At 43.4% G+C, this 22705-nt stretch overlaps 1 protein-coding gene and 1 pseudogene across 1 annotated transcript; both read left to right on the top strand.

Annotated features, from left to right (window-relative positions):
• Positions 1 to 13910: 13910 nt before the first annotated feature.
• LOC137834012 (uncharacterized) lies at positions 13911 to 14582 on the top strand. The gene has a single exon (XM_068642079.1). It carries the CDS (start codon positions 13911 to 13913, stop codon positions 14580 to 14582), a length of 672 nt encoding a protein of 223 aa, XP_068498180.1.
• A 4988-nt stretch (positions 14583 to 19570) lies between these two features.
• Positions 19571 to 22323, top strand: LOC137835205 (protein SRG1-like; annotated as a pseudogene).
• The last annotated feature ends 382 nt before the right edge of the window (positions 22324 to 22705 follow it).

Raw genomic sequence — 22705 nt, 5'->3', positions numbered from 1 at the left:
TAAATGGTTTTTGAAAAGCCTTTTGAAATGTTTTTAACAGTTTTAAAACAGTACACAAATAAATCTGTTTTATGGAGAAAGAATCTGTTTATTTCTTCTCTGTTAAAAAGGCTTTCGTTAAATAGTTTTTGAAAAGCTTTTTAAAATGGTTTTAACAGTTTTAAAACAGTACACAAATAAATCTGTTTTATGGAGAAAGAATCTGTTTATTTCTTCTCTGTTAAAAGGCTTTTCTAAATTTCTGTTAAGGCACCAAGGGAAAGCTCAGTTCGTTATTTCAGTTAAGATGAGCTGGCTTGTGTGCTATACTTTAATCTGTTTTACTGTGAAAGAACAGGTTTATTCTTTGGTCTGCTGAAAGGTTTTCACAAGTTAGTTAGGGCACCAAAGGTACCACTCAGACAGTTATTTCTGTTAAGCTGAGTTGTAGTTTTTACAAAATAAATCTGTTAAGTTCAAAACTGAATCTGTTGTTTTCTTAACTGCTTTTCAACTGTTTTTTGAAAAGAAGTTAGAAACTGTTTTCTATATAAACAATAACTCTCTCACATGAATAAGTGCTGAGGAATTACGCTTTTGACAGAGATCAAACAATTTCCATGTGAGAAGAAGGATTGAAAGAGTTTTTGAAAGGTTTTCCAAAGAGATTTTCAAGTGTGCTTGTTCTAGGAAACCTTAAATCTTGGTGAAGGTGCTGATGCAGTTCTGCAGCAAATTGAACTACTGGTTTTGAGTTCTTGTATCTTCTTTTCAGGTGTAATCTTTCCTTTATTCTGTTTTGTAAAGGTGTAGGTGTTAGTCACTCCTTGATAGGGTTTCTTGGAGTGCAAGGTGTGCTGAAATAGGGTTTTTCAGCATTGTGTGTGTTGTTCTTGTAGTGTTCAAGAACTGCTGGTTTTGTAAGTGATTGGTACTGTTTTTAGTGAATTCCACCTTGGGGTAAGGTGAGACTGGATGTAGCTCTGTATGAGTGAACCAGTATAAAAACGTGTGTATCTTGTATTCTCATCCCTGCACTCTTTTCTGGTTTTTGCTTAATTCTGTCAAGAACTAAATCTGTTCTTTTTAAATTGAATCTGTTAATTCTGGGTTAAGTGAAAACTGTTCTTCCTGATTTGTTGAAGTTTTCTGATCATAAACAAGGTTGCTGCATATAATGGTTTAAGTGAATTGTGAACAAACTGATCATTCATTAAAACCTGAGAAAGGATCATACTTCTTGAAATCTTGTGTTGTGTAGCTTTTGATTGATTTCTAAGCACAGCTGTATCCTTCATCCTCACTATATTAAGCTGATCTGGTTCTGTCATAATTCTCTGTTGATCACAATTTTACATTGAACAAAATTCAAATTGTGCCAAGACTGCTCTGAAGAATCAATCTGTTTCATGTAAAAACAATCTGTTCTTTTTGCCTCTGGAATACTGAAAAATTGTGTGTTCTTGCGAAAATTTTATAAGCTCAATTCACCCCTCCCCTCTTGAACTTAGACACTAATAGACCCAACAATTGGTATCAAGAGCTAGGGCTTGTATTTTGCTCAAGTGTGTGTATGATGTCTGAGTTTAAAATGCCTTTTGCTGAAGGTGCATCTATTAATAGACCTCTTATGTTTGGTGGTGTTAACTATGCTTTCTGGAAAATCAGGATGAAGATCTTTATGGAATCTATTGACATGGGAATCTGGGATGCAGTGGTCAGTGGACCTTTTATACCTATGCAGGTTGTCAAAGATGAAACAATAAAGAAGCCTTGGTCTGAATGGAGTGAAACTGAGAAGAAGAAGGCCCAATATGATTCTTTAGCCAAGAATATCATCACCTCTGCACTGAACATGGATGAGTTCTTTAGAGTCTCTCAATGTAACTCAGCAAAGGAGATGTGGGATGTACTAGAGGTGACTCATGAAGGAACTGATGATGTGAAACGGGCAAGGAAGCACTCACTCATTCAGGAGTATGAGATGTTCAGAATGCAATCTGAAGAAAGTATTGCAGATGTGCAGAAACGATTTACACACATTGTAAATCACCTCACTGGCCTTGGTAAATCACTCCGCCATTATCCTGGTGCACTCGTCGCCACTTACGCATGTTAGGATAGGGTGAGTGAAACCGTGCCTGAACAGCACCCCATCCACCAAAGTATATCTTGCGGCATTTCTTTTGACCTTCTTGCCCTCTTCAGGCTCCACTGGGAGAGCCCCATCCGCCAGGTATCGCTTGTAGGGCGTCATCCAGGTGTCTCCCTCGGTTAAAACACATACCTGCATTTGCTCTCCCTCGGGCACATCCGCGTACGTACTGATGCGGGGCACCCTCTGCGTATCTTGGGTCAAAGAGTAATGACTCCTCGGCCTTCCCCTTGTTGTATAAATCTGGAGGACGTCCACCCTGTTGTCTTCCACGAATCTACGCGGAGCTTTGAGAGTCTCTTGGATCACTGTCCTCTGTCTACCCCCCTTGCCTGAGCTGGCCAGCTTTGCAAGCAGGTCAGCTCTGGCATTCTGCTCCCTTGGGACATGTATCAGCTCAAGAGCGTTGAATGCTCCCTTCAACAACTGGAAGTATTTCAGATATGCCGCCATCTGTGGGTCCTTCGCCTGGAACTCACCCGACACATGCCCCGTAATCAGCTGGGAGTCGCTTTTCACCAGGAGGTTCTGCGCGCCCATCTCCTTGGCCAGGAGCATTCCTACTATCAGGGCTTCATATTCTGCCTGATTGTTACTTGCCTTGAAGGCGAAGCGCAGGGCCTGCTCAATCAGCACGCCGTTGGGTCCCTCCAAGACTATTCCCGCACCACTCCCTTGTTGGTTGGAAGAGCCATCAACCGAGAGCAGCCACTGCAAGCCCACTTCCACCTCTTGCTCACCTCCGGGCGAAAGTTCCGCTATAAAATCTGCGTATACCTGCCCTTTGATGGATCCTCTAGGCTCATACTGGATGTCGAATTCAAACAGTTCCACCGCCCAGCGCACCATTCTTCCCGCCACGTTAGGCTTCTACAGCACCTTCTGTATAGGGAGGTTTGTCATCACCACCACCGTGAAGCTGTGGAAGTAATGACGGAGCCTCCTGGCAGAAAACACTGCCGCTAGCGCTGCTTTCTCCAGCGCTTGGTATCTCGTCTCAACTCCTTGTAATGCCTTGCTTACAAAATAGACGGGCTTTTGACTCTGGTCCTGCTCCTGGACTAACACAGAGCTGATAGCCCGCTCCGTTACAGTAAAATATAACCGGAGGGCCACGCCTGTTACCGGTTTGCAGAGGACCAGTGGCGTCGCCAGGTACTCCTTTAACTTAATGAAAGCCGCTTCGCATTCATCAGTCCATGCAAAGCGACTGTTTCTCTTGAGGCACTGGAAGTATGGATGCCCCTTCTCTCCCCCGGCGGAAACAAACCTTGAGAGCGCCGCCATCCGCCCTGTCAGCTGTTGCACTTCCTTGACCGATGTCGGGCTTCGCATGGCGATAATCGCCGCGCATTTGTCGGGGTTCGCCTCTATCCCCCTCTCTGTGAGCATAAAACCCAAGAACTTACCGGCCTCTACCCCGAAAACACACTTCTCAGGGTTTAACTTGAGGCGGTACTTGGATATTGTGACGAACAACTCTTCCAGATCCGCCATGTGTTGCGCCCTATCCTGCGACGCCACCACCATGTCGTCTACATAGGCGTACACATTCCTCCCGAGCATCGGCGCCAGGACCTTGTCTATTAACCTTTGGTACGTGGCGCCCGCGTTTTTCAGCCCAAAAGGCATCACCTTATAGCAGTAACTGCAGGTCTCAGTCATGAATGCAGTTTTGTTCTCATCTCTCGGGTGCATCTTGATCTGGTTGTATCCGGAGAAGGCGTCTAGGAAACTCAGCACCTTGCTGCCGGATGCACTGTCCACCAAGGCGTCGATGCTGGGCAGCGGGTACGAGTCCTTTGGGCACGCCTTATTCAAGTCTGTGAAGTCCACGCACATCCTCCACTTTCCTTTCGCCTTTTTCACCAAGACGACATTGGCAAGCCACTCAGGGTATTGAATCTCCCTGATGTGGCCAGCCTTCAACAGCTTCTGCGTTTCGTCCTTCACCACCTGCTGTCTCTCCTCATTGAACTTTCTCCTTCTCTGGCGCACGGGGCGGACCGTGGCATCCATGCTGAGGTGGTGACACAGGAAATCAGGGTCGATACCGGGCATATCCGAGGCGGACCATGCGAAGGCATCCAGGTGGCGCGAAATCACTTCTGCCACCCCTTCCTGTTCTTCCGGGCTCAGCAAACTTCCTAACTTGAATGTCTTGCCGCCAATCTCCCTTTCTACGGCGTTAGCCGCTGGCTGTTCCCTGCTATCATCCTCGACGGGCGCCGCCTCTTTCACGGGCGCCGCGTCGTCAGGGCCTTTCTCCATGGGTTCATCTGCTTCGGGCGTCGCCCTCGCCGGTATGGCCTCATTAAGCGCCGACCCGGCGGGCGTCGCCTCAATCATCGTCGTGTCCGCGCTCGGCGGACGTTCATATACCATGAACACGCCTCTCTTCGTTTTCAAGTTGTTCTCATAGCATTTCCTTGCCTCCTCCTGGTCTGACTTGATGACTATCACCTTACCACTGAGGTCCGGCAGCTTCATCTTCATGTCACGCATGGAGGACACCGCGTTCAAACGGTTTAACGCCGGCTTGCCCAGCAAAATATTGTAGGCGGAGTTGGCGTTCACGACCAGGTACCGGATGCTTTCGGTACGCGAGGCCTCTCCATCCGTGAACGTAGTCCTCAAATCCAGGTAACCTCGGACTTCCACCTGGTTATCCGCAAACCCATACAGGCACCCCGTGTAGGGCCTCAACAGGTCGGGGGACAACCGTAACTTATTAAACGTCGACAAGAACATGACGTCCGCCGAACTTCCCTGGTCGACAAGGACTCGGTGCACCTTTCTTCCCGCTGTGACTACCGAAATGACAACGGGGTCATAATCGTGCGGCACCACGTCTCGGAGGTCCCCTCTTGTGAATACGAGGTCCGACTCCCACGTCTCACCCGAGATCCTTTCTTCAATCGAGTTGACCCCCCTCGCGTATTTCTTTTGCTGGGAGGCAGTGGGTCCCCCGCCGGAAAAACCTCCAGCTATGGTATGAACCTCGCCGAGAACCGGCGTCTCGTGTACTGGTTCTTCCGCCGCCGGCGACAAGGTGGCGGTCGTTGTGGGCTCCGCGACATAATCCTTCAAAAACCCAGTTCTCACCAGCTCATCTAGCTGGTAACCCAACGACAGGCAGTTATCAATGTGGTGCCCGAAAGCCTCGTGGAACTCGCACCAAGAGTCTTTGCGAGGCCCTAACACCTTGTCAGTTTTCGCCGGTCGCCTCAGCCTCTCAGCTATATTAGGCACGGCGATCAGGTCCTTCAGCTCCACAACAAAGTTGTACCTCGCTGGTCTCGCTCTTTCTCTGGCCGGGCGATCGCCTCTCGCTGGACCCCGGGGCTGGGGCTTTCTGGCCTCGTAGGGGCGTCTCGCATCCGGCTTCTTTCTTCCCGTCGTGGTCTCATTGACCCTGACGGGTTGAGCTCGCGCCGGTCCCCTCGGGCGTGAGGGCACGACGCTGGTGTGCTTCACGCACACCTCCCCTTCAGAAGCAATATGTTCTACCGCCCGACGCCGTAGCTCAGCGAAAGTCCTAGGGCGATTGCGAATAATGGATTCTCCAAAAGGACCGAGGCATACGCCTTTCACGAACGCGTACACGATCATAGGCTCCTCTGTCGTGCCAACCTTCAGGACCTGGGCCCCGAAGCGATTGATGTATTCCTTCAGGGTCTCCCCTTGATACTGCTTCACATCAAACAAATCGTAGGAGACCGGCGGCGGGGCCTTGTTTGCTAAGTATTGTTCCCTGAACAATCGTGACAATTGGCGGAAAGATGTGATATGACCGTCCGGGAGGCTGATGAACCAGTCCATAGCCATCCCAGTCAGGGTGCTCATAAAGAGCTTGCACTTGGCAGCGTCAGAACCGCCTACCAGGATCATCTGTGTGTGAAATGCAGCAAGGTGCGTCTCTGGGTCCTCCATCCCGGTGAAGATCACCTTGGGCCCCTCGAACGTGTTCGGGATCACTGCATCTAGAATCTCCTGCGAGAAGGGAGTGGAAAACTCCCTTAGGGGGGAATGGTTCTCCATCTCGTCATGTCCATGCCGCCCCCGATCATTTCTCAGGCCCTGGCGCAACTCCTCATTTACGCGAGGGAGCTCTTCATTCCTGTCATGCGAGGCGTCGAGATCTGCCTGCATGCGTTCCTGTTCCAGCTTCGACTCCGCCATATCCTGCTGCAGCCCCCTCATTATCTCCAGGACCTGTTGCATGGATAGATCTGCTGGGGCTGCGCGTGCTGTACCTCGTTTGGTGGGGGCCATTGTCACTCCAACCTCCTCCAACGTTACTGTAACGTGGTAGACTTTCTCGAACTTGTGATGGGACTGATGTTTTATATCGGCCCCACGGTGGGCGCCAAATGTTCCGTCCGTTTGACTGGGACGTCTTCGTGCGCGACCTCAGCCGTCAGCTAGGGACTCCTTCCCACTGGTTACCTGTGGATTCCTGCAAAAAGAGGACAAAAGGGCGCCCTAGCGGCCGTTTGCACTCCGACGCTCAAGTCAGCCAGCAAGAAACACCAAAACTGTGCACATCCGTGTCTGAGCACCGCGTGTGGCACTCTAAAGGTGGTAAAAAAGGAAAATGTGTGTAGTGTGTATTCTCCTTCTAGCAAAAATCTTTCCCTAGTCCCTTGAGCATAACCTCAAGGATCGAGCAAGCAACTAGAGAGTTTCTGGGAAATTTGCCAAAAGTTCCAACCCCGTTCCCAACATTCTCCGCGCTATTTAAACTACCCAAGCATTTAAAGCGCCTTAAAGCGCTTTTAATCACAAACGTAACACGCTCAATTAAAGCGTCTAATTAGAAAACGTAGCGCATTTAAGACGTTGAAACGCTTGGGAGCCATTATAGTACCTGAACGCTCGAAACGGAAACTGTATTGAATGACTTTAATTACCTGGCACCTGGCTAAAGGGTGTTTCTATTCTGACCTGGCTGTCGTACACGTGGAGGGCCTCACGACGCCATGACCCCATCTGGGGGCGTTTCTACGTGTGAGTCCTCCTGCCTGGGAGTGCTACTGCGCTAGGGGTGACTTTTTGGGTGCCAACTCATGCCCTCAATCATCTAGCCACTCACTGTGAGAGCGTATCTGCCTTCCTCTTGTACCCTGCACCCGGCTACCCTGGGCGTGACCTTCCTCTTGAGTCGTATCTGTCCCAAAGGCGTCTCTGGGGCGGCAGGGGTACTTCACGAGTCAGGCTGCCCTACACTGGTGTTGTTACTATGGCCTTAAAGCCACCTTTCTCTCCTCTTTATTACTGTTCCCTGGTTATCCAGGGTTTGGGGCCTTCCCACGGCGTCGGCCCCTCCATGGTCTTTCCTACCCATGGGTATCGGGGAACCACACTGTGATTGCCTTGCTTTAGTAACGTTTGATCTGGCGACGCCCTGGTTGGGCGACGCCTTCATCAAGGCGACGCCTCTCCTTGACGACGCTGGCACTTGGTGTCTCTTTACCTCGGCGACGCCTTGTGTTGACTTTGACCCCTGGTGTTGACTTTGACTCCTGGAGTTGACTTTGACCTTGACTTAGTCAACGCCCGGATATGGGACGGTACAAGGTCCATGGCAAAGAGGATTCAAGAAGATTGAGATTCTGCTACTGATGGCAAAGAAATGTTTCTTTATATGTTCAAAGAGGACCACAAGAAGTAAAGCCCAAGCCATAAGAGCTAGTTTCTTTATTTGTAATTTCAGTAGAATAGGGTTCATTTAGCATAATGGAGGGGTGTGCTTATCATTGTAGCTTGAGTAAAGCCTTTTAGGGTAAGAAGTTAACCTAGCTTCTAGAACTTTGCTCCTAGGGTGCGACATTAACTTTAGTCAAAACCCTAGCAGCCGCTCTTTTGTGTATTCCCCTTCCTACCCTTGCTCCTTGTTCTCCAAGGCACTTGAACCTATATAATGGGGTGCTTGGCTCATGTTTTAATAAGATCAATTTTATGAGTAAATTGTTGCCGAATATTGCAAGCTTCTACTCCCTTGTCTAGTCTCTCTAGGTTAGACACTTTGATCTTCACCTCCACCTTTCTCCAAGTGATATGGCCCAACCAATCACTCTCCATACCTTTCATGCACCTACAAGGAACCCATAGCTCTATATGAGCCCTCCTTGATCCATCACATCCATTGCTTCCGCCACCCTTTTCAAATCTCCAAGAAGAACAACCCATCTTTTGGTATCAACCCATCATTAACCATAAAGCTAAAAGAGTCACATGCAAAACTCATGCAGAGACAACCCTATCAAGTTCAAAATTTGACTCAAAGAAAAGGGCAAAAATGAACTTACTCTGTTTAAGATTTTGATCGGAAAATCTTGTAGAGTTTATTGCCAAAAGTCTAATGGTAGACTCTGATCGTCAAACTAATAACTGAGGATGTCAAAATCATAAAGAGAAGGAAAGGAAAGGAAAAGGGGACAAAAATAAACTTACTCTATCGGAGATTTTGATCGGGCAGTCCTGTAGTCTTCGCTAGCAGGAGTCTAATGGCGTACTCTGATCGTCAAATTGATGAACGAGGAGGTCAGAATCTTAGAGAGAAGGGAGAGGAAAGGGAAAATAAAACTTTTAGAGAGATGGTGGTTCTTTTAAAATGAAACCTGAATAACTAAATTTTCTTTTTATATGCTCTTTTCATTTTAATAATAAATTATTCAGGTGTCATTTAAAATGTATCACTGCTGCTCTAAGGTTATTTTATATATCCTTACAGGCCTCACACCACTTTCTCACGTGTTTACATTCCACACCCGTGTTTCACACAACAAGGCCTTTTTTTTAATGATCACACTACCTTTTACCACTCATTCTCCAACTTAAGGTTCTTACAATAATCAAGCAATCAATAATCAAAAATCACATTCAATGGTAGCAATCACAAGCTTAAAATAAAATTTTGATATCTTAATATTGATGAAAGAAAAGTAGTGAAGAACAATTTCACTACCATCAAACAAGCATGACAATTACAATATATAGAAAAAAAAAATATATGTAGACAGGACACTTGAAACTTAGAACTTTTAATAAACATAAAGTATGCACGGGATGATTGCTATTTTTTTTTTCTTCATCTTTTTTTTTTGTTTTCCTCGTCTTCTTTTCTTCTTTTTTTTCCTCTTCTACTTCTTTTTTCTCTATTTTTCACTTTTTTTTTTCTAAAAGATGAATAGTTACCGTTAACAGTGTCGTGAATAGTACCGTGAACAATACCGTGAACAGTGACGTGAACAATACTGTAAGCAGTCATGAATAGTATCGTGAACAGTGATGAAGAAAAAAAGGATACACAATTGTATTATCACTCAAACATTTATTGTGAATACCAAATGATATGATTTCTGATTCTACTTTTAGTTCTATTTGGAATCATATCAGTCACACCAAAGTAGATGGCATATGCGACAAATATAATAAAAGAATAAGATACGACTCCATGATATTTTCTTAAACTACATCTATACTCTATATTTTTTATCATTACAATAATTTTCGTAAGGAATGCATGTGTAATATTAAAGGGTGCATGCGTAATGTTTTTAAAGCATAAAAAGGCGAGGTGTAATGTAAAAGGAAAATATAATTATCTTTAAAATAAATGGAAAGTTTGTGTAGAATTTTAAAACAGTTAGAATGTTAGTGTAATTCGAAAAAAAATCTCAAAAGATGTAGTGTAATTTACTTTAAAGAATATAAAAGCAATGCCACTTCTACCAACCTCATCCACAAATACATTCAAATATTTGATAGACAGAAATTTATTATATGTATATTTTTAGTATTCAAAACTAGAATAAAAAAAGTCATTTGACAAAGATATCTTACTAACTCTCATGTTTAATAATTCAATAACTCATTGACGAGAGCGAAAGATATGGAGTATGTTTGAATCTCATAAACAAAAAAGTAGCATACTATGACTTAAGATGATAAGATTCGCCTAGACAAAAAAAACAATAAATTTTTGTTCAACCTGTATGATCATAATTAATTGAATGAATTTTCTCTTTGCTATATATATTCTCATATTAAGTCAAATAACAAATTCAAATTAATATGAACATCAAAGTTTAAGCATTAGAACCATTTAAACGTATAATATAAGTTGCTGATAATTAAGAGATAAAACAATAAAAAAATGGAATATGGAGATATAAAACACTCAATATTTAACTCAGATTCATGTGTTGAATATGGTTCGTCATATTTCAGAAATAAAAACAAGCATCAGAGATCAAAAGATAAAACCTGAAACATGTTAAAATTTGATCCTGCCGGTTGACCAGAGCGCAAGAGTCTTGTCACGTCAAAGGTATCTTCCTCTGGATCGACTCTGCACCACGCTAGCTTCCGTCCTTCACACCTCGATTCTCCTCAAGAACCAGCAAAAGACAGAGTGGCGCCGCTGCGGCTGATCGCGCTCCGACGCTCAAGTCAGTGACGGAATCACCAAAACTCTAAGAGAGAAGAGCTAAAACTCAAGGAACCGTGCAAAATCTCTCTCTCAGCGTACTCAAGTATTCTCAAAAGCGTAAAGAAGTGTTCTAAACGCACGTACCTCAGAATCTGTTAAGAGTTCCTTATATACCTGTGCATTTTCTCTCTCCTGACGGTTACACCTCTGGACACGTGGCTCATATCCAGCTGTACACGTGTCACCATCTGGAATGTCTTCTACTTGAGCGTCACTTCTACTCTTCAGGCTGTTCGGCTAAGTTACTTAGGTGAGGAGCAACTCGGTGCATAGCTGCCTTGGAGCGCGATCTTCTTCTAGTGGCGAGCACGGGGTGTCACCATGCACACCTTCTCTGTGGTCTCGCCTGCCGCTATCACGATCTGCATTACTTGCTCATCGTGCATGCTCTGGTAAACTGTTCCCTTGCCTCAACCTCTGGCCAGGGAATGATCATCTGATAACTTCATCCTTCGTACTCGTGCCCTTTGAAAGCCTTGAACAAGCTTCCCTGATCTTTCGGCGATGTCCCCCTCTCGGCGATCTCTGACCACTTGGTCGTCTAAGCTCGCAGACGGCGACTACGACACAAGCCTGGTGACCGCCGGTTTAGATATGCTAGAGATCGGAGCACGCCAACTTAACGATTGGCGACTACACAGACCTCCTGATGTACTTCCCTTCTGTCAGCCAGGTGTTCCGCTTAACACGCCTATATTATCGCTCGCTGCCACGTCATCACTCCCGACTACCTGGTCGGTACACAAGCCCCTCAGTCTTAAGCGGAGACTTGTCCAGCGAAAAGACTAAGAGGTCACGCCACCGTCGATCTACGTGGCGCTAGCGCGGGTTTTCGTACGTCCGTACCCTCTGCGTTTCTGACGCTCCACCAAACCCCTTTTTCCAATCGCTCGACACGTGGCTTCATCAACGGTCATCTTCAGCTGTCATTTGCGCTTCCGAAAACGTTCGAAAAACCCTTAAACCCCTTGCGCTTCCACTGTTCCATCATCTTTTTGCACTCTCAAGCGTTCTAAGTTTTCTTTCTGCAAACCCACAAAGCTTCTCAACTCTCTCAATCTCCAACTCTCTTCAACGCTCATCCGATCATCAAAAGGTACCCCTTTTACTTCTTCTGTTGATATTTGCTGCATTTTAACCGATTCGCATCATCCATTATATGTCTGGAGCATACGTTGTGGGCTGTTTTTCCTTTTCTCCTTTCTCGTAGCTTAGGGCTTCGTTCTTCGTCACATTCATCCCAGCGAACTCTTGTTCATTCGCTCTGTCTTCTTCGTTCTCAATCGAGTCGTTCTCTGTTAGCTTCGTTTTATCCTTTTTCTTTTTCCCTTGCAGTTCTTGCGATGGCTCACACGAAGTCCACCGCGAACCCTCCTCCTTCGTCGCGAAACCCTCCACCCCAAGCGCGTAACCCTGGGGTTGCTCCTGGGGCAAATCCTCCACCAGCGCGTAACCCACCACGAGCATCTGGTGCTCCTTCTACCCAGGCTGAGAGGCCTGCAACTTCTCACGCCAACCCCGCTCAGGCAACTCCGCCAGTCGCCGGAGGGGCTTCCTTGCCTCCAAAGGACTACAAGGAACTATATCCTTGGGCCACCCCAATCTTGTTAAAAGAAACTTCTTTAATAAACACGGAGTTGGGCGTGCACCGACTAAGGAAAGGAGACCAGCCCGACCTTTCCTTCCATAAAGAGCACGATAGCAAAGTGGCCGTGCTGTCCTGCCTCCCGGATGAACCGTTCTGTGCGGACGATAAGGGGAGCAACGGCGAGTTGTTCTGGTTCATCTACACCACCGTGTTCAAGAAGGTGAAGCTTAGGCTTCCTTTCACCCGCTTCGAGAGGGAGCTGCTTACCGAGCTCAATATCGCCCCCGCCCAGCTTCATCCGAACAGCTGGGCGTTTATAAGAGCATTCCAAATTCTTTGTGCACACCTGCTGTTACCGGCCTCCGTCGACGTCTTTCTCTTCTTATTTGAGGCAAAAAACCCTGGAGATCGCCTCTGGGTCAGTCTGAACGGGATTGCTGGGAGATCCATCTTCTCAATCTTCCAGCAGTCTTACAAAGATTGGAAGGGGAAGTTCGTGAAGGTGTGCCAAAACGACCAAGATCCTTCCCTGCTCGACGGCTTCCCCTTATATTGGGTGCATAAGGGGGACAAGGACGCCAAGGACAACTTCAGAAGACCAAGGAGCCCTGACAATATGGGGGAATTGGACAAGGACCTTTGCCTCTTCTGGAAGAGCGTAGCTGTCGCCAACATTACCTTCCCCACTGCCTCGATCATTCCCTACAAGTTCTTCGAAAGCCAACTCGAAATACACATAGGTTAGCTCCTATACCAAGTCCTTCAATTCAAGTTAATACTTAACTTAGCGTCTTTGTCGCTCTGCTTTGGCATTCTATTACTCTGTGTTGACTCTGATCTTTCCATCTATGTATTGTTTATGTTGTCTCCGCATAAATGTGCTTGTATTATCTGATTCTGTTTTGATTGCTCAACCGTGCTTTACCTCATGCAGATAACATGTTGGGGAAGGGGAAACTAGCAGAATTGAAGGTGATCGCCCGATCCCATAAACTAGCGGCGGGCTCCCAAGCCGTATCTAACCCGGTGGTGGCGATCGCCGCTACTCAAGACAAAACGCCGCCCCGAGGTGCAACCACTTCCGGGGTACTACCCGCCCCCCAAAGGAAAAAGCTTATCCTGAGGAAACCAAAGAGGAAAACTCCTCAAGTGGTACAAGAAGAAGAGGATGATGTGGCGACTGAAGATGGCCTTGTCACCAAAAGAACCAGGGTGGCTCCCTCTTCACCACCTGCACTCCCAACTCCTACACCGCCTTCACCCCCAGCTCCAACACCTCCTTCACCTCCAGCTCCAACACCGCCAGTCCAAGCAACACCCTTGGCTGTCGCGCCCCCTGTGGTTGAAGGCAGCGAGCCCAATTTTATTGAGAACCCTCTAAGCGCCTCCACGCCATTTGTATCTGCTGGAGAGGGTCCTCCTTCAACCACCTCCATCGCTGGGGCTGCACCAGGAGGAGATGAGGGTGGCCATAACTCGCCAATCCTGATAACGGAGTCTCCGACTTCACCGCCACGCCAAGAAGCCCACCTTGCCATAGAAACTCAAGAGGGTGGTGGTGAGAGTCAACACCAGACTCCTCCAGCAGCTCCACCAGCAACAAATTCGAGCCTCCCACCCTCCATTGAAGAGATCATGGGGCCTTTCACAGCCAAGCTGAAGATGATGGCGTAAGATCTCCCCGCGATCGTATGAAAGTTGTGAAGGACGCCGTCAAGAAGCTCCAAGAAGAAAACTCAGCGCTCAAGGAGTCAAACTTGATAGCACAGGCTGAGGTGGGAAAGCTCTCATGCCACTTGACGATGGCCGAGTTGGAACACTCGAGGCTGGAGGATGCGATGGATGCCGAGCTCAGGAGCACTCGCCGGGAAGCCTCCGCCCTTCGCCAGAAACTGCAGCTCCAAGCGCAAGAAAAAATCGAACTGGAGAGCAAGTTGGTCCCTTACAGGCTCAAGGTGACCAACTTGGAGGCTGCAATGAAGGCGGACGCGACCAAGGTGGCAAACCTTGAGAAGAGGTTAGCTGACCGGGAAATCCTCCTCGGAAAAGTTGAAAAAGCAAGGGACGACGCTCTTGCTGAGCTCGCTGAGGCTCGAGAAGAGGCTACGAAAATCGATGCAGAGCTGGCCCAGGCTCGGGAGGAAGGGAAGAAAACTGCCGAAGAGCTTGCTCGGGCTCGTGAGGAAACAGAAGAGCTGAAAACACAAACCCACGAGCTCGAGCAAAGTGCCGCCCAAATCCTCACCGCCGGGTTTGACGCCGCCCTGGAGCAAGTCGCTTGCCAATACCCCGAGGTTGACTTGACCATGGTGTCCATCTGCAATGAGGTGGTGGATGGGAAGATCGTTCCTTCTGAAGATTAGCTGCATCTCCCCATCACCTCATTTTTGAACTGCTGCTTATCTTTGATTGTAAAAACTTTATATGTAATAGCTGCTTACGTACTTGATCACATTTGCGTTCAAACTTGAACTGATGCTGCTTTATACAACTTCTTCTGCTAAGATGTTGTTTTCTGCTACCTCTCTTTGAGTTCTTCTTACTCTTACTCGCTGTGTGACTAACCAATGTAACCGGTAGAACTTTACTCAAATAAATCACCTCAGCCATCAACACTTTTGCCCCCATCTCCTTTGCCAACAAAATTTCGTGGATTAAGGCCTCATACTTCGCTTGATTATTGCTGGCTTTGAAGGCAAAACCTAAGAGATTGTTCTATCAACACACCGTTGGGTCCCTCCAAAATAACTCCAGCTCCGCTACCCAGCTAGTTAGACGACCCATCTACCGAGATTTTGACCATCCAGGAAATACTCTGCACTGTTTCAGAGGATAGCTCGACCACAAAGTCGGCGAAGATTTGCCCCTTGATCGGTCCTCGGGGCTCATACTTGATATCGAATTCTGACAACTCCACCGCCCATTTGACCATCCTCCCAGCTACATCCGGTTTCTTTAAAACCTTCTGGATGGGTAAATCAGTCATTACTAACATTGTAAAGCTCTGGAAGTAATGACGCAACCTCCTTGCCGAAAACACAACCGCCAGCGCTGCTTTCTCTAAGGCCTGATATTTCACTTCTGGGCCCTGCAACACCTTACTAACAAAATAGATAGGTTTCTAGACTTGATCTTGATCCTGGACGAGTACCGCACTTATCGCCTTCTCAATTATGGCAAAATACAACCTGAGGGGCGCTCCCATTTGGGGTTTACACAGAACCAGCGGGCTCGCCAAATACTCTTTGAGCTTCACAAAAGCTTCTTCGCACTCCCTCGTCCAGACAAACCTGTTATTCCTCTTCAGACATTGGAAGTACGGGTGGCCTTTCTCTCCACTGGCAGATACGAGTCGAGACAGGGCGGCCATCCGGCCTGTGAGCTGTTGCACCTCCTTTACAGTGGCAGGACTCCTCATCGCCAAAATGGCGGCACACTTGTCGGGATTTGCCTCGATTCCCCTCTCAGTAAAGAGAAATCCCAGAAACTTCCCTGCCTCCACGCCGAAAATGCACTTCTCGGGAATCAACTTCAGCTTGTACTTGGCTATTGTAACGAACAACTCTTCAAGATCAGTGACGTGCCTGCTCTTTTCCAGAGATGTCACGACCATATCGTCAACGTATGCCCTCCTACACCATCTCTGTGATATCGCTTGTCGCAAGTGCCACCCTCCTAATTTCCACGCCATGCATGTTCTAGCTGGGGAAACCTCGCCATCGACGAATGTCCACTCTGGGAATCCCGTCGTAGATGAGCAAGTTGTTTCCTCCAACTCACTCAACCTTCACGCTTCATGCTGACGTAACAATGATCTTTACTGAACTTACACACTTGAACTTACTCGCCTGAACCTCCAACAGCTTCAACTAAGTTTACTCGGAAGCCCCGACGATGTGCTTCTTGTGGCGATGTGAGACCACCTGATCTTCCATTATCTAACACGGCGATGTGCTTCTTGTGGCGACAACCGACTATGTACACTGCAGAACGCCACTTCCACAAACGGCGACTATGCTCACTTCTGGACCATTCGTCTTTCTCTTGTCCACGTGTCCCGCTAAACACCGCCCACGTAGTCACTTACTATCCACGTCGTCACACCCAATGACCTGGTCGGTACTGGGGTTGAGAAGTTGATGGGGGAATTCAAGCATAGTGTGACAAATGAGATGCACGACTTGGGTTGTATTGAACTTACCCTAATCCTTTCTCTTGGATTCGCTGGTAATCTTTGGATCATGTGTTAGTCTCTGGTAGGAGTTACTTAATACGGGTTTTCCACAAGGTGTTAGTTCTTATTCTGTTTGTTGAATATCCTATATGTGTATATGCATGTGGGATCTATGTGATTATTTTATGTTGAGAACAGAAGAAGATTGAATAATTGAGAAATTGATCTATGTAATTTGGTTTTCTCTTTTGATTGAATTGTGTATATTATAAAATTTATTTTCACTAGCTTACCCTTGTTTTTCTTGTTGTGTTTAAACTACAATGATTGTGCTATGTACACGAGCAAATAATCATACAAGTGTAGGAGGGCTTGGAAGGCTTTAGAGTCTTGTTTTGAGCTATGAATTGTAAATTTTTGTATTACTATAAGTCATAATAATGTATTAGGAATGTTTTGAAAAACTCAAAACTTGTATAAAGACCAGTAGAACTTGTATTGAAATAGTTAGATGTATTTTTTAAGATATTATACTAGACAATTAACGCCTAGACTACGACAACAGTAGATAGTCATCGTTTGAACCTCGACCATGACAGTCTTTACATAACTATCTAACTTAGTCAAAAACATAAGGCAATCATTATAATACATAAGATGCACATAGTATCATCCGACGATGACTATTTAGCCCATAACATTGATCGTCTACTCCTCCAAAATAATTGTTTTAACATCATGATAAGTGTAAGATGAATCAACCCTTAGAATTCCTAAAATATCTAAAATATCAAAGATAGTATAAAAGAGAGACAATATGAAGCTCCTAATAAAGTAATATTTTCACAATTCCACAAATAAATTATTTTAATTGAAATACAAATATTTTTAGAAATTATTCTCAAATGTTATTGTTCCGTCCGGTTGACCTGTGACGTCTTTGTGCGTGACCTCAACCGTCAGCTAGGGACTCCTTCCCACTGGTTACCTGTGGATTCCTGCAAAAAAAAGGACAAAAGGGCGCCCTAGCGGCCGTTTCCACTCCTACGCTCAAGTCAGCCAGCAAGAAACACCAAAACTGTGCACCTCCGTATCTGGGCACCGCGTATGGCACTCTGAAGGTGGTAAAATGAACTGTGTATTGTGTGTATATTCTCGCTCTGGCAAACAACCTCTTTTCCAGTCCCTTGTGCGTAACCTCACGATTTCGAGCAAGCAACTAGAGTGTCTTCTGGGAAAATTTGCCAAAAAACTTCCAACCCTGTTTCCAATTCTCGGCGCTATTTAAACTGCCCAAGCATTTAAAACGCCTTAAAGCGCTTTTAATCATAAACGTAACGCACTTAATTAACGCGTCTAATTAGAAAACGTAGCGCATTTAAGACGTTGAAACGCTTGGGAGCCTTTATAGTACCTTAAACGCTCGAAACAGAAACTATATTGAATGACTTTAATTACCTGGTACCTGACTGAATGGTGTTTCTATTCTGACCTGGCTGTCGTACACGTGGAGGGCCTCACAGCGCCGTGACCCCATCTGGGGACGTTTCTGCCCATCTGGGGACGTTTCTACGTGTGAGTCCTCCTGCTTGGGAGTGCTACTGCGCAAGGGGTGACTTTTTGGGTGCTAACTCATGCCCCCAATCATCTAGTCACTCACTTTGAGAGCGTATCTGCCTTCCCCTCGTACCCTGCACCTAGCTGCCCTGGGCGTGACCCTCCCCTTGAGTCGTATCTGCCCCAAAGGCGTCTCTGAGGCGGCAGGGTTACTTCGTGAGTCAGGCTGCCCTTCACTAGTGCTATCACTATGGCCTTAAAGCCACCTTTTCCTTCTCTTTATCACTGCCCCGGATCATCGGGACCTGAGGCCTTGCCACGGCGTCGCTCCCTCCATGGTCTTTCCTACCCATGGGTATCGGGGAACCACATTGTGATTGCCTTGCCTTAGCGATATTTGATCTTGGCGACGCCCTGGTTGGGCGACGCCTTGCCTTGGCGACGCTTCCTCTTGGCGACGCTGGAACTTGGCGTCCCTTCACCTAGACGACGCTTTGTGTTGACTTTGACTCCAGACGTTGACTTTGACCTTGACTTTGTCAACGCCCGGTTACGGGACGGTACAGTTATTTTTTATATTGCCTTATTACGTACACTATTTCATTGTCTCTCTTTTGAATATTTATGTTAAAAAATATTTTACTTTTTTTTTATCAAAATATATTTAATAAAAAAATAATGTATCATTTCAACGCTCTATAAATCCTGAGTGGACATATGTTTTTCTTAATTTGTATATATTTTTATTCATATTTTTATTTAATTGTATTATATATATATATATATATATATTTTTTTTTTTTTATTTTGTGAAGGGAATCAAAACTCAAATTGAAATTGTAGATCTAGAAAATTCCTTTCTCAATGGCGGGCGCACCATACATGTATAACATTTTTTTCCATGCTCTTTTGGTCACGTTTATCATGATTTAAATATTGATTAAATATATTTGAATTGTGACTCAATTACAAGTTCTATAAGTTATTTTTTTTTAGTCTTCTGTTGGTTGTTTTGTGTGGGTTGAGTGTCGGTTAATTGAGCAGTTGAGTTGAATGTTAATTTTAGGTGATATCAGTTTTTGTTTATTTGAGTTGTTGTTTTAGGTTGAGGTCGTGTTTGTTAGTGTTTTGGTTTCTTTTGTTATAGGAAGACCTTTTTCTATCTGTTGGGAAAAGTTAAGTGAGGTGTGCTCTAATTTCATAATCTGTATAAGGGCTAGATCACCCATAAAATAATTCTATTTATTCATTCTTTTTTACTAATAAAAATTATAAATTATAAACTATAATTAAAATAAAAAGAATAATATATTCTATAATTGCACTTAAAAAAATATTAATGAATAAAATAAACTTTGGTGAAAGTATTATTTTCTAGTAACTAATACTAATGTAACTAATACTAATGAGAAAAAGATAGATTATTCTGAACCACACCATCACATTTTTTTCATGAAAAATAACAATTCAATTTCAAAATGGTATTGAACAAAATTACATGTAGTAAAAACACAATCTACAAAGTGATCATGGAAATCCTATGCATCCAATTTGGCCCATATCATTCAACGAGTCAGCAATTATATTGGATTATATATCAGCAAATGACCAAGTTTTAAGGTCCCCACTCTTTGACCCAAGATCATGCCCCTAATGATGCATAATAATTATGCTCAAATACTGCGTTTCACTCTCACATACCATCATCACACTTACAACTATTTATAGCTTCTTATATTGAGACGAACATAGGACACTGATTCAAGCCATGGAAGAGACCAAGAACACATCAGGGACTTCACTTTTGGTACCATCAGTTCAAGAGTTGGCCAAACAAAATTTGTCTACTGTTCCACAAAGATACATTCAGCCTCAACATCAAGAACAAATGGTGCTAATCTCTCAACAACCTAACCTTGAGATTCCAGTCATTGACATGCAGAGGTTGCTTTCTCAAGAATCTGGAAATTCAGAATTGGATAAGCTTCACCTTGCTTGCCAAGAATGGGGATTCTTCCAGGTTTATTCAGTGTCCTCCTTTTTTGTCTTCAATATTGTGTAGCGGTTACATTTCTGTTTGATTCTGGACTCTAGAAACTCTAGATATGTATTAGAAATCACTACAAAGCTTAAACTATAAGACAAAACTTTGATAAAGTGTGTTGGAAAATTTTGTTGTTTAATTGGAATTGAAGTTTATTCTCACTGATTTGCACAAACATTAAATAATAACAACATACTTTGCCAGTAAAACTCTTTCTAATGACAGAAAACACTATAATTTTTTTTTGTCCATATACTGCTAAATTCAATTTTTTGATTTATGATTTGATTTAGTTGTTAATTGTTAATCTCCTTGTAGCTGATAAACCATGGAGTTAGCCCTTCCTTAGTGGAGAAAGTAAAGTTGGAGATTAAGGAATTCTTCAACCTTCCAATGTCAGAGAAGAAAAGGTTTTGGCAGAGTCCAGAACATATGGAAGGTTTTGGACAAGCTTTTGTTGCGAGTGAAGACCAAAAGCTTGATTGGGCTGACATTTTCTTTGTGACTGTTCTTCCAAAACAATTGAGAATGGCCCACTTAATTCCTCACCTCCCTCTTTCTTTCAGGTTCTCTCCCTCCCTCCCTCTTTCTTGTGTATGATTACATATATAGGTGCATAGAGATTATTTTCCGAGAAGTTTATCAAATGTATGTGCATAGAGATTTTTTAAAGAAATTTTATGTAACAAACTAAGTATTGATATGTGTGATGCAGGGACAATTTAGAACTTTACTCACAGGAACTTCAAAATCTAGCCAAGGTTGTTGTTGAACAAATGGGAAAATCTCTGAAGATGGAAGAAACAGAAATGAAAGAGTTATTTGAAAATGGGATGCCCTATGAGGATAAACTATTATCCACCATGTCCTCAACCAGAGAAGGTTATTGGCCTCACACCCCATTCAGATGGAGTTGGCCTCACTATCCTTCTTCAAGTGAGTGAAGAAGAAGGGCTGCAGGTAAGAAAAGATGACATGTGGATTCTTGTCAAACCCCTCCCTAATTCCTTCATTGTGAACATTGGTAACATGCTGGAGGTAATATATTTTCTCTTATTGCTTTCATTTCTCAGCTTTATTATATGCTGATTTGCTCACTAAAGTAAATATCAACTAAAATAACTTAAATAGTGATTATTTTTAAGGGTCATTTTTTTAGTAATAGTTTAAGAAGATTCTTCAAATTTAAGTAGCATAATTGATTTTTTTTAGTATAACTTCAATTTTATCTTTTATGTAGTGTTTGTAAACTAGGGATCAAGAAGCGGGTTCGTCCTGCTAGACCAATGGGTCACCATCATTTAGGAAAGACAGGTTAACTTTTTGAATCCGTAAATTCGTATTAGCCCGACCCGTTTAAGATGTCAATTTGACGGTCACAAGGAGGATGGGACGAGCTAACCCGTCCTTCTTTATTTTTTACACTTTTAAAAAAGAATCTTATACTTTTGGAATTAAAGTTAGTGATAATCAATGTTTTATATAAAAAATTATTTATATTAATTTCTTTATACATTATCTTATTCATTGAAATATTGTTGATATTTTATTTTGTTAGTCATTAAGTTTCTTCTTTGATTAGAATATTAAAGTTTGATTCTATTTTATTCTTCCTTGCATTTTTATTGTTCAACAAACAAGTGATATTAATGACTACAACCAAGTAAATAGATCTAAACTAAAATAATTATAAAAAAAGAAAAAAAATACAGGTCAACCTACCAGTTCATCAACCCACCATATGACGAGATGGATTACTAATTTCAATCTTTATAACCATGACGATCAGTCCACTCCGTCTTATTTTTTACGGATCAGTGATAGGTTCAGCCTAGACAGACCGGGATGACTGATTTTGTCACTCCTATTTGTGAGAGAGATTTGTTAATTAATATATCTCTAATCTATTTGGGTGTGAAAGTTATAATTTTCATTATCTAAAATATCTCATGATAAATTGGTGTCTAATTTTTCTTATGTATTCCGATTCAACATTGATCTCTGATTGATTTTGGTTTTGATTGAATATGTTTTACGTGACAGATTATAAGTAATGGAACATACAGAAGTGTTGAGCATCGTGCAATAGTGAACTCTGAAAGAGAAAGGATTTCAATTGCTACATTCCACACTTCAAAACATGATGGAGTGCTAGGTCCTGCACCAAGCTTGATCACCGAAGAAACACCACCACAGTTCCAAAGAATTGAATTGAAGAAGTTTTTGACCAACCTATTTGCTCGTAAACTGGATGGAAAGTCTTACCTTGATACCTTGCGACTGTAACATTACTTTTTGAGAACTAAGAGTTATAGAAGTAAATGTTCTAGACTTGTTCAAGTAAATAAAAGAAAAGAATAAAATAACTTAAATAACACTATAAGAAAAATTATTATATATAAACTATTTTTTTTAAAAAAATAATTTATATATTTACTAAATTAGATACTATTTTAAAAATTAAAAAATTATTATTATCTAAATTAATTTTTATTATTAATAAATAATTTTTAAATTATTATCTATTTACTTATGAAGATTTTAGTTATCAATTTTAGAAAATTTAGTTAGTAACTAAAACCAATCTTAATAGCTAATTATATGTCAGTTTAAAAACTATTTATTAAAATTAATTTATATTTAATTTAGTTAATATAATAAATAATTAATTTATATTTAATTTAGTCATTATAATAATTATTTTTTTAAAA

The sequence above is a fragment of the Phaseolus vulgaris genome, chromosome 5 (genome assembly GCF_000499845.2).
Source record: "Phaseolus vulgaris cultivar G19833 chromosome 5, P. vulgaris v2.0, whole genome shotgun sequence".
In the NCBI taxonomy this organism is placed as follows: domain Eukaryota; kingdom Viridiplantae; phylum Streptophyta; class Magnoliopsida; order Fabales; family Fabaceae; genus Phaseolus; species Phaseolus vulgaris.
This window is presented reverse-complemented; position numbering and strand designations above follow the sequence as displayed.

What these genes read in the sequence shown, in the direction of transcription:
- LOC137834012 (XM_068642079.1), top strand. Translation starts at nt 13,911, where the DNA reads ATGAAAGTTGTGAAGGACGCCGTCAAGAAGCTCCAAGAAGAAAACTCA.